This window comes from Papio anubis, chromosome 3 (assembly GCF_008728515.1).
Source record: "Papio anubis isolate 15944 chromosome 3, Panubis1.0, whole genome shotgun sequence".
Taxonomy (NCBI): Eukaryota; Metazoa; Chordata; class Mammalia; order Primates; family Cercopithecidae; genus Papio; species Papio anubis.
This window is the reverse complement of record NC_044978.1, coordinates 13,418,235-13,431,200: the sequence shown is the minus strand read 5'-3', so window position 1 is coordinate 13,431,200 and position 12,966 is coordinate 13,418,235. Positions and strand designations below refer to the sequence as shown.

The 12,966-nt window shown below is 39.5% G+C and overlaps 1 protein-coding gene across 4 annotated transcripts in view; it reads right to left on the bottom strand.

The window, feature by feature from the left end:
• ASB5 (ankyrin repeat and SOCS box containing 5) overlaps positions 1-12,966 on the bottom strand; it is a 106,909-nt gene that overhangs the window by 61,325 nt on the left and 32,618 nt on the right. The window contains exons 5-7 of one of the 4 annotated variants that reach the window (XM_031664158.1): positions 5,901-5,987; positions 5,588-5,678; positions 5,324-5,507 (exon numbers count right to left, since the gene is read on the bottom strand). Coding sequence is in view for 1 of the 4 variants with exons in the window: in XM_017959225.3 (XP_017814714.1) it covers positions 2,994-3,048 (55 nt within the window). In the remaining 3 variants the exon portion in view is untranslated. Of the gene's footprint in view, positions 1-2,307; positions 2,344-2,993; positions 3,057-5,323; positions 5,679-5,900; positions 5,988-12,966 lie in introns of those variants that run through there. The other 3 variants (XM_031664159.1, XM_017959225.3, XM_017959229.2) reach the window with 3 other exon arrangements.

The following is a 12,966-nucleotide window of genomic DNA, read 5'->3' as shown; positions in this document are numbered from 1 at the left end:
AATGGCCCCTAGTATCATTTTCAGAGGCAGAATACTGGCTAGGCAGACACTAATTAGACCCAGTGTGCCATTTCATATGTGCTTTCGAAATCAGTGAAAATTAACTTCAAATAGAAGATTAACAAAATGTTCCTCTCTTTCACTACTGGTAAGACTGTGTCAGTTGAGTCAATACATGCTGATGCTTCTATGGTGAGTCCTCCCTCTGGCATGGTGATGCCTGACTCCACACTAGAGAGGTATGTCCGTGAACAGCTGGGCTATCACAGTGCTCTGAGTCACTGCAGACTTCCCTTTCAGTGCTTCAGGATCAGAAATAAAACCTGCCTTAGTCACGTCTTCGTGCCCATCTAAGGTTTCAGTCCTTTCTCTTTACCAGTAAGTGCTATTACAAATAATTGTCTTTGCGTGAGCTAATCAGGAGCCTGGATTCTTTGGGGTTAAGCAACATTTTCATTTCACTAAGGCTGGAATCATCGGTGCATTAAGTTTAAATACATCTAGTTTTACTAGTACAAAAAACTACAGTATAATATTTAGGATTTTATGTCAAGACATCAGGTTTTGTTTTTATGAATTACTTGATTCCCATTTGTATGTTCTGTTGGTATACTTTCCCTCAGCAAATTTTACCATCTCTGAGTCTGTTAATTACTAAATAAAAATTAAGCCCAAATAAAATAACTCATAGCATATGAATTCTTCAAGTGGAAATTAGATGCTGTATTTTTCATATTATAAATCTTTCCAAATAACACTATGAACAAATCTGTTAATATTTAAAAGATACACAACCACATTAAAAGTATTGTGCATCTATTTTCCTGGCATTTTCATTTCCTCAGGAAAATAAAATATTGATTAGTCATTAAAGTGACTTACTGAGATAAATGTTTTTATAATATACCATGTTGAAAGACTGTGGTAGCAAGATCTAGTTGATTAGCTCAGTACGTCTCAACTTTCCTGATCTTGTTAGCTTCGATCAATCAGTTAAACTAAAATGTTGAAACTGAACTCAACATTGTATTACTAGAATGGCTGATGTGAGAAAAGTTAAAACATAGGAAAAATCATTTATTGAGGGTATACTGGATGCTACATGCATATATTCATTTATGAATTTATTTCATCTTAGGGGTGGATATTATTATTCACATTTTAAAGATGAGAAAAGTTGGGCTCAGAGAGCTTTAGAGACCTATAAAAGTTCATTATAAAGAACAGCACTATTTGAACATAAAATACATGCTCAAGTTGCCTCTAAAATTTTCTATTTTTAAGCACTTACAATCTGAGCAAATACGACTCATACATACAGAGACTGAGACAGTCACACAGATTCACAGATGCACACACATACTGCCCCAGCCCCTGACACACACAGAAGAGATCATACAAGATTATATGTGATCGGGAACCCAATTACTCCAGTAAGCTGCATACATGCTACGACGATTAAATAAGACGGAACTTTGTGTGCATTTACTAAGTGGGAATAAAGAGAGAGGGGCTAATACTGTTGGACTATTCAAAGCTATGTGTTGGTGAGTGGTTTCCACTAAAACAGCAGAGAGAAAGTCAAGTAAGGTAGTCGAGAGTTAGTACATTAAAAACCATTGAGTGTTCAAGGCAGGGTCCAATGATTAAGAACTATTAGGTTGGTGTAAAAGTAATTGAGGTTTTTGCAATTGCTTTTAATGGTAAAAATCGCAGCTACTTTTTCACTAACCTAATAAAAGGATGAGGATAAAGGAAAGTATGTTGAGTCTGGCCAGAAGTTCACTGATGACCTTCAACTCAGTATTTTAATAAAATAACGGAGTGGGAATCAGGACATCAGTGTTAAGGGAATGATCCTCACAGCAACTCCCGAAGAACAAGGGCTCCCTGGCTTTCCTCCTGCTGTCACCTGTCTAGGTGCCTCTTTTTCTCACCTCCATGCAGGTATCAGAGAAGAGACTGTACAGCCGACCCCTGGGACTCCCCACCTTCCTCTTTTTGAGTCTCTTGCTCACTCTTCTCTTCAGTACTATATGAATTGTTGCTGTGTTTTAGGGACTTAGTTTCATGTCACTCAGAAGTTGAATAGGAAAATGACTTTCAAATGTAACCAGATAGCCTTTAAATTTTCATAAAAGAGCGAATTTTGCATCTAGAGATTATGGGACCAAACTGTTTTGACTTAGCTACAGTATTGATCCAAGCTATTAGATTGAAAATATCAATGGGATATAAAAATAAAAGTGCCTGTTTCTAGTGCTTTCCAGTTGCTAAATCTAACAGAGGGGAAATATAGTGACCCACCTTCGATGACTTTTTTTTTTTTTTCTTGAGGCAGGGTCTTGTTCTGTCACCCAGGCTGGAGTGCAGCATCATGATGACAGCTCACTGCAGCCTTGACCTCCCAGGCTCAAGCAGTCCTCCCACCTCAGCCTCTGTAGTAGCTGGGACTACAGGCATGAGCCACTGGGCCCACCCTTTAAAAAAATGTAATTTTTAATTCTCTGGTAGCTATCTAAAGGCTCTAATTGACTTTTTTTATTCCTAATATTCCAAAAAACAAAACCACAGGGACACATTTCAAACAGCAAGGTTGCTAATGTTCAGCATAATGGCAGACAGGTTCCTAGCCCTACAACAGGTTGTTGAGGATTATTTGTATGCAGTGAATACAAACTCAGAAAGGTCATTTACCCATAAATTTGAAGGCCAATGATGGCTGATGAAAGAGAAAAAATTATGCAAGTTGTCACGGTAATCTATTCACTATTGCATTTAAAACACTACTGAAAACATAATCCTCATTTTTTTTGGTTTTTTAAATCTCATGAGAAAAAATAAAGGCAAATGAAGCCCCTAGATGTTCAGAATACATGAGAATTTGAAATGAAAACAGCAGTGTTTACACTTCAAACTGAATTCCTTAAAGGGAATGAAAAACTGAATTTAGCCTTATCTCCATTCAGTATATCCTGTTTATCTTCACTTACCCCCAAGCTGCACTAATGGAAATAGATACTTTAAAAAGGCAAAACACATTTTCATAACTCCTGATGCAGACTTAGATATTATGACATAATGCTTTTGTCATAGACAATTAATATATTCACAGCAGAACTATAGACACTGATGTCTCAGGTTTCTATGAGATAACCATAATTATTGATGCAGGATAAGCTCTCTTAGAGATTATAATTATCAAATAATTATTACTTATAGTGTTGGCTGGGGAAAGTTTGGGTGAGAGCTATTTTGTTGGACTATCCTACTTGGGGGGAAATTCCTGTGTTTGTTTGGTCTCTTGCCGTAAAAGAGTAATTTCTGCTAGCATTATGATAATCCACAAAAAAGGTATTTAGCCACAAAAAGGGTCACTAACTTAGATTGCATCCAGGCTCTTTGGAAAAATTCACTAGCTTTCCCCAAAACACAGAATAGCCTTTATCCTAAAAATTGAGTTACATCAAACATGACATATTGAGATCTGCCCTAACTAGAAATTGCTTCAGGTTAAATGAGCTTTATTCATGTATATGTTGTCCAGAAAAACTTGGCTGAAAGCTGGTAGTTCTGCATATATAAGAGTTTAAAAAATAGATTTCTTAAAATCATTAAAATTCTTACTATATGCCAAGCAATTTTCTACAGAGTTTATTAGAATGAAATGTTGGGAATTTGGTTTTTTCTTTTCTTGTAAACCCAGCATTTCTTTAAAGGATCATATCTTGCCCAACATAAGTCCATGTACTTGATCTCCTGGCTCTAGAGAAAGAAGGATACTTGACCAAAACTAGCCAAGAAAGATATTTCCAGGACTTCTGCTGGAGTTTTGGAAAAAGCACTCATCCTCTGCAGGGGAGGCTAAGATAGCAAGATCTAAGCTTAAAGATGCTGGAGGTATAATTGACAGTCAAGAAATAGCTCGCCTAGGAATTAAGCCAATAAAAAGAAAAGCACGGATGAGATTTGGAAAGGCAGCATCACAGTACCTTCATTTGAGCACCTGGATCTAGTTAGTTAGTTGCACCTGAAGTAGCTAATCTGACAGTAATATAGATTTGACAGTAATACGAAGTAATAAAGTCATTTTTGCTATTGTTAATCAAATCAACTTGAATTGAAGGCCTCTCTCACTTGTATGGAAAAAAAAAAATAAAAACCCTGGTGTATTTATATTTTCTGGAGTCCTTATAAAGAGAAATTATGAAGTGGGTATCATTATCCCTTCTGTACAACAGATGAAGAAACAGAAAGAAGGTAAGGAATTTGCACCAGATTATACATCTTGAAGCGGAAGCACTGAGATTCCAACCCAGGTTTTTCGCCCTGCAGTGCCTCTCAGATTATTATTCAGATGTTAGTGTTGAAACATTGATAATTGCCTGGTTTAACCACTGTCCTCCGAGGTAGCCACACCCTGTGATCTACAGTGTACATTTGTGCCCTGTGTGGGTTATAAATAGCCTTTGGCTAAATAGTGGAGTATGTTACTGGGCCGAAGCTGATGTGTCTCACCCAAATCTTCTATGATTAAGAATTTGTTCTAACAATCTCATTTTAACTAACCACATATTTAAAAGACTATTGAAAGGGAAACCTTTCAATGACATCATTTTGAAGATCCAAAGTATGGGACCACATTAGAAGTGAAATGATGCCACAGTGATCTTTCCAGTACTTCCAGCATAGCAATTTTTTTTTTTTTTTTTTGAGATGGAGCCTCACTCTGTCACCCAGGCTGGAGTACGGTGGCGCAGTGGCACTATCTGGGCGCACTGCAGCCTCCACCTCCCGGGTTCAAGTGATTCTCCTGCCTCAGCCTCCTGAGTAGCTGGGATCACAGGCGCATGCCACCATGCCTGGCTAATTTTTGTGTTTTTTAGTAGAGACAGGGTTTCACCATGTCGGCCAGGCTGGTCTCAAACTCCTAACCTCAGGTGATCCGCCCGTCTCAGCCTCCCAAAGTGCTGGGATTATAGGCATAAGCCTCTTCATCAGGCCCAGCATAGCAACTTGATCAGCATTCTTATATACATGTATGAATTAATAATGATCATTTCTTTTATCAGGTAAAAATATATCATTTACCCTGGAACATGGCCAATTGGCTAATAAAATTGGGATCTATGAGGACCTCGTTTAGGAATCTAAGATTAGAGTTTCTTTAATAACATAAGTAGCTGACTTATGTGCATGGATTTCAAATCTATTTTAACTCCAATTATGAATTTTAGAGAAAAATTATATTTTAAACATGTTCTTATTACTTATAAATTTAATACTTTTTATACAACACGAGCAACACTAGTACATAGTTCACCTTTCTCCAGCAATTTACACAGTCAACTTAGTACTCTTCATGCTTCCATGTCCCAGCTCCCTGTGATCCCATAGAATATGAGCAACGGGGAGCCTCAGCACATGTCTGCTGGGGCCGCAGGAGTCACTCCGGTGACCACCACTCAGTCTCTGGCTAGTGTCTGCTAGCTTCTGGTGCTTCTATTCTGGAGAAAGCAAGATAAGCACAAGTCATGCACTAGCTGGTAATATTCCCATCTTCATACTTGCAGGCAATAATATAAACCTGGAAATTGAGAATTTAGCATCTGGCTGAGTCCTCTCTCCTTCATCCCCGCTGCAGCCATGCAAGCAGGCGGCAGAATTCATTCTTCCACCTGCGTACAGAAGACAGAAAATGAGCTGGGCTTCATCTTTTCCTTGTTAAGCTTAATGGGATAAAATAATATGTGAAAAGGATAGTACATATTCAACCTTGCTCCAATTTCAAATATCATATCCAGTGTAGTAAAATATAAACTAAGTTGAAGTATTTCCTCTACCATAGATGTGTAATCTTGGACGATCTGGTAACCCTCCCTGCACCTCCACTTCCTTACCTGTAAAGAGTTCCATGAAAAAGTATCCACTTCCCATGTTGGGAGGTTTAAATGCAGTAATTCATATAAAGCACTCACTTGCCTGCACTGTAAGAGTTCAACAAATGTTAGTTACATTGTAATTATTACTATTACTTTGTTATTTAAGTTAAATTAGAATCTGTTGCATGCCAGGCACTGAAATTTTACTGTGTGCTTGTCTAGTGAAATGTCCAATTTCCAATAACACTATACTCACTGCCTACTGTAGACAGGTAGCTATATAATGGAAATCAATCAGTCCCCCTCTGGTGTTAGGAAATATGTCCATTTCTACAAACAGAATTCATAACCAACGTTATATATAAAACAAATGACGTATTTTTTGCTCCATGGTATGAAAGATAGCTATAACTTCTTAAGAAATATACACAACACAAATATTCTGAGTAATTTCTTCTTCCCAGGCTCCATAACAAAGTTACTCAACTGTTTGATATATCCTGGGAAAGCAGCAGATATTTTGGGTTTTAGAAATAAAACATATCCCACACTGGCATCCACGGCTCCTGATTGAAGAAATCAAGGCTCTGGAACTGGGAACTCTTACCTGAAGATGTGATCCTGGCAATGATAATAAGAACAGTAACAGCAAATACATCTTGTTGTATATTACTGTAACCCTAATGCAACCCGTGAATTAACTGAAGTTGTACCAGTAGGGAAATGAAGACAACAAAAACTACACGGCCACCTTAAAGCCTCGACATTTGCTCTGATGAGCATCTAGCAGCTGACACGCTGTATGTCCCAGGCTAATCAAGATAAGTCAGCAGAATGTGGTAGGCAGGCAGTGCAAGGTCTTCAGAAGAACCAGTTGCTCTAGTTATGAGCTGTTTGAACTTGGGCAAGCTTCTTAATCCCTCTGAGCCTGTTTTCTCAACTATGAAAACAGGAAAATAGTTCTATTACAGGCCCATTGGAAGGGTGTGTGAGAATATGCCCTGCATTTTAATTTCCTTTTAAAGGCAGCCCCTCAACTGGTGAGCCCCTGATTTTATCCTTTTCAAAAATAATAAAGAGGCCGGGCTTGGTGGCTCACGCCTGTAATCCCAGCACTTTGAGAGGCTGAGGCAGGCAGATCACGAGGTCAGGAGATCGAGACCATCCTGGCAAACACGGTGAAACCCCGTCTCTACTAAAAAAAATACAAAAAAAGTAGCCGGGCGTGGTGGCGGGCGCCTGTAGTCCCAGGAGGCTGAGGCAGGAGAATGGCGTGACCCCGGGAGGCGGAGCTTGCAGTGAGCTGAGATCGCGCCACTGCACTCCAGCCTGGGCCACAGAGCGAGACTCCGTCTCAAAATAAACAAACAAACAAATAAATAAATAAATAAAATAATAATAAACAAACCTGTCCCACAGTAATTTCTCAAACTCCAGCTTACTGCTACCAAATAACTGCAGCTTACTGCTCTGAGTTGCGAGTCAAGATATGGCTCCTTCATTCACACACATCTCTTGAGCGCCGTGTGCCAGGTGCTATAGGGCACCCAGCAGTGTGGGGATTGCAACAGCGAGCAGGCAGGCGAGGACTGCGCTGTCACAGTGTTAAACTCATCAGCTGACACAGTCGGGACTCGCAGCCTGTAGACCGTACCCAGTTTTTCAAGCAATCGATTTTCTCTCGATTCTGCTCTTTGTGCTGCTCTTTCCTTTATCTAGTGCCAGAATCTCAAATCAATAAAAAGTCGAGTGAAGCCTTTATTTGTCCACCAACCTCCGCATTAGTTTAGTGTTGATATTCTCTCCTTGTCTTTCTCACTTGGACAATTCTCAAGCCTCTATTTTGCTTTCCAGTTACATTTTGGCTTCATTTTTGTGTGTGTGGTAACTGCCTCCGAGCTTGGCTCGGTCACACTTTCTATGTAGTGTTTTTTGCGGAGCTCCCCCGCCTGGCCTCTGTCTGTAATAACACCAAAGGCAGTAGAGGGCTTTGGCGGTGTTTTGCTAAGACCAACAAAGATGAATATGCATCACACTGAGGTCCATGAAACCGAGATCAGATTTTTTGTGTGTATGGCAAGGGAAGGCAGACTGAAGGGACTGAACTGTTCAGCCTTTGCATATTTATCACATGAATTTGGCAACTCATACATGGAGAGAATGAAAGCTCGCTCCCCAAACAAATGAGGAAACATTCGTGAGGAACTGAATGGGGTCAACAGGTAAGCATGCCTTGCCCATATTTGGCTTGTGGAGAGTCTCTTCAGTTTACCAACCTTGTCACTCAAACGAGCACATTTTATATGTACCTAATTTTTGTGCAGTTGTTTACTATAAAGACAATTTGTAGCATATTAAAGGGGCATGGCTATTTATTCTAAGGTTATATGAGATTATGTTAGAGGCATTCCTTACTCACATATGAACATCTCTAGAGAGCCAGCATTGCCTCAGGAGCCAGAGCACCTTGGATTGAATCTTAACTCTCCTACTTCTCCTCCTGTGACCTCAGGAAGTTGATTAATTTCTCTATGCCTCCATTTCATAATTTGTAAAATGCAAATACTAATAACAACTATCTCAAGAGGTTGTCAGAATGATTAAATATTAAACAAGTCAGTACTTAAAAGCATTTGGAATAATGTCTAGCATATACTAAGTGTTTTATAAAAATTTGTTAAAGAAATAAATTTTGAAATAACAAAATATATGACAAGTAAAACCAATTGATGAAGACCAAGTTGGAAGATGAAGCCTGGTGTGTAGCTTGGCGTAAGAAACTCCAATAACATAGCTATATTCTAAGTTTAAATATGAATGGCCTCTCATTACCCACAAGAAATTAAAATTCAAAGGAATTCTGAGCATGTTCATAAAAGATATATTCATATTAACCAAAACTGAAAACAACTCAAATTTTCATCAAGAAGAAATAAACTAACTCTGGTACATTTATATAACATAATACAGTACAGCAATAAAAGGAATAAGCTATGAATATGTACAAAATGTAGATGAATCTCAAAAACTTTGAGCAAAAGTACATTATATGATTTCTTTTATATGAAGTTTAAAGTCAACAACATAAATATATGATTACTGAAATTAAAGGACATTGCTGAGGGGGGTGGGATGAGTTGGAGATTTTACTAGATGAGGAAATGTGGTAACTTTCCAGGAATATTGGAACATCATCTGTCCTTCAGTGATGATAACATGTGAATACACATTTGGGGGAAAAACCCCTCATCAAATGTTCATTTAAGATGTGTGCATTCTATTCTGTGTGAATTATACTGCAATTAAATAAAAACTATACTACAAAGATAAACAAATCTTCAGTTCTGGTAATGGCAGGCTAGTTAATTCAGAACAAATCTCCCATTGGAGACAATGATTTCTAGATGAAACATTAAACCATTTTTCTAGTTGCATCTACAAGCTATAAAGAAAATGAGAAGGCATTGGACCAAGAATCCAGGACAAATAGAAAATCCGAAGAGGAGAGCATGGACTCTGGGACCATTTTTTTTTTCAGGTGCATTTTTATTTTACTTTTTTATTTTTATTATCATTATTTATTTTAAAGTCCTGGGATACAAGTGCAGAAAAGTATAGGTTTGTTACATAAGTATACGTGTGCCACTGTGGTTTGCTGCACCTATCAACCCATCATCTAGGTTTTAAGTCCCGCATGCATTAGCTATTTGTCCTAATGCTCTCACTCCCTCACCCTCCAACCCCCCACTGGCCCTGCTGTGTGATATTCACCTCCCTGTGTCCATGTGTTCACATTGTTCAACTCCCACTTATGAGTGAGAACATGTGGTGTTTGGTTTTCTGTCCCTGTCTTAGTTTGATGAAGATGATGGATTCCAGCTTCATCCACTTCCCTGCAAAGGACATTATCTCATTCCTTTTTATGGCTGTATAGTATTCCATGGCGTATATGTACCACATTTTCCTTATCCAATCTACCACTGATGGGCATTTGGGTTGGTTCTATGTCTTTGCTATTGTAAATAGTGCTGCAATAAACATACATGTGCATGTGTCTTCACAGTAGAATGATTTATATTCCTTTGGGTATATACCCTGTAATGGGATTGCTGGGTCAAATGGTATTTCTGGTTCTAGATCCTTGAGGAATCACCACACTGTCTTCCACAATGGTTGAACTAATTTAAATTTCCACCAACGGTGTAAACGTGTTCCTATTTCTCCGCAGCCTCACCAGCATCTATTACTTCTTGACTTTTTAATAATCACCACTCTGGTATGAGATGGTATCTCATTGTGGTTTTGATTTGCATTTCTCTAATGATCAGTGATGTTGAACTTTTTTCATAGGTTTGTTGGTCGCATAAATGTCTTCTTTTGAGACATGTCTGTTCATATCCCTTGCCCACTTTTTGATGGGGTTGTTTTTATTCTTGTAAATTTGTTTAAGTTCCTTGTAGATGCTGGATGTTAGCCCTTTGTCAGATGGGTAGATTGCAAACATTTTCTCCCATTCTGCAGCTTGCCTGTTCACTCTGATGATAGTTTCTTTTGCTGTGCAGAAGCTCTTTAGTCTAATTAGATCCCATTTGTCAGTTTTGACTTTTGTTGCAATTGTTTTTGGCATTTTGTCATGAAGTCTTTGCCCATGCCTATGTTCTAAATGGTATTGCCTAGGTTTTCTTCTAGGGTTTTTATGGTTGTGGGCTTTACATTTAAGTATTTAATCCATCCCAAGTTGGTGTAAGGTGTAAGGAAGGGGTCCAGTTTCAGTTTTCTGTGTATGGCTAGCCAGTTTTCCCAGCAACATTTGTTAAATAGGGAATCCTTTTCCCATTGTTTGTTTTTACTGGGACTACTTTTGCTAGGAACATTTGCTATGAGGAAGAGATGGCAGGGAGATAAAGTAATCCTCGAACAGTCTCTTCAGGAAAGCAGAAATAAAAGGTGAAGAAACAGGCCTACCAAGATTGAGGACCATGGTAAAATGGAATGCTGAACACTTAGACCTGACATCCAGAAGAGCTGAAATCTAGCAGTAAGAATGAGTAAGCCAGAAGTACATGAGCCCCTTCAATGTCTGCAATCTACATGGGCAATAAAATTTTAATCCCTGAAATCAGATTAAGGTGATTCAAGATTGCTAGTGCCCATAGGCACCTAACAGAAAGAAACAATGCTCTCTGGCGGAAGGTAATGTTCTAGGGCCTAAATTTTTCTATACATATTTTTCAAACAAGTTTAGGAGTCATTCAAAAAATAATAAGGAAACAGAAAGATATATCAATATGATTAAGAACTAGCACAAACAACAGATATAGACCCATAGGTATTTCAGATGGTGAAATTTCTGAAAATAAATGTATCTAGTATTTTATTAAGCTCATAAAGTTAGAAGTCAAATTTTAACATTTCAGCAGAAAAGAGGAATCTTTAAAAAGAACATCACAGATTTAAAGCAAAAGAAAAAAACGAAAATGAAAAAAAAAAGAGAAACCCTAGAAATGAAAAACATAGTATCTAAAATTAGTAACTCAGTGTATGGGTGTATCATCAGCAGATAGATGTAACTCATAGCTCATAGTTAGCACCTCTGAAGATGTCAGGAGAAACTATCCAGGATGAAAGAGACAGAAGCAAGAACAGGAGGAATTGATATAATTAGAAAACCTAACACATATTTAACAGAGGTCATAGATTTAAAAAATAGCCAACAGCAAAATTTGCAAATGTAATGGCTGAGAATTTTGCAAATCTAATGAAAGCTATCAAGCCACACATTGAAGAAGCTCAGTGACTCTCAAGCAAGCTAATTAAAAATAAAAATCTGGGCCAGGCCTGGTGACTCACACCTGTAATCCCAGCACTTTGGGAGGCCGAGGCGGAGGGATCACGAGGTCAAGAGATCGAGACCATCCTGGCCAACATGGTGAAACACCGTCTCTACTAAAAAAAATACAAAAATTAGCTGGGCGTGGTGGTGTGCACCTGTAGTTGCAGCTACTCCGGAGGTTGAGGCAGGAGAATCGCTTGAATCCAGGAGGCAGAGGTTGCAGCGAGCCGAGATCGTGCCACTGCACTCTAACCTGGTGAAAGAGCGAGACTCCGTCTCAAAAATAAATAAAATAAAAATAAAAGTCTGGGCTGGGCGCGGTGGCTCACTCCTGTAATCCCAGCACTTTGGGAGGCCGAGGCGGGTGGATCACGAGGTCAGGAGTTCAAGACCAACCTGGCCAAGATCTCTATTAAAAATACAAAAATTAGCCAGTCACAGTGGCGGGCGCCTGTAATCCCAGCTACCCGGGAGGCTGAGGCAGGAGAATCGCTTGAACCTGGGAGGCAGAGGTTGCAGTGAATCAAGATCGTGCCACTGCACTGGAGCCTGGGTGACAGAGGAAGACTCTGTCTCAAAGATAAATAAATAAATAAATATCTGATATATGCTGAGGAGGTGGGGCCAAGATGGCCCACTGGAAGCAGAGGCGTTTGGAGGCTCTTATAGAAAAAAAAAAAAAAAAGTCATAATAAGTGTATGAAGCCTTCACCAGCAACCAAGGTATCCAGGTTCTCTCATCCAAATTGACTAGAAGGCTGGAGTGACCCACGGAGAGAAGGAAGAGCAGCGTGGTGCAGCGCCCACCTGAGAGCCAGGCGGGGAAGAGGAATCCCCTCCTCCCAGCCAAGGGAGGTGGTGAGGGAGCCGCTGTCTAGCTGGGGAAACTGCTTTTTCCACGTAACTGTGCAATCCACAGATCAGAAGATCCCACTCGCAAACCCATGCTACCGGAGCCTAGTGTCCCCACCCCAGAGCATCGGAGCATGCAGATTCTTTGTTTTTTTGAGACAGAGTTATTTGTTCTTGTTGCCCAGGCTGGAGTGCAATGGCGTGATCTCGGCTCACCGCAACCTCTGCCTCCCGGGTTCGAGCGATTCTGCTGCCTCAGCCTCCCGAATAGCTGGGATTACAGACGCCCTGCACAACACTAGGCTAATTTTTTTATTTTTGGTAGAGATGGAGTTTCACCAGGTTGGTCAGGCTGGTCTTGAATTCCTGACCTCAGGTGACCCACCCACCTTGGCCTCC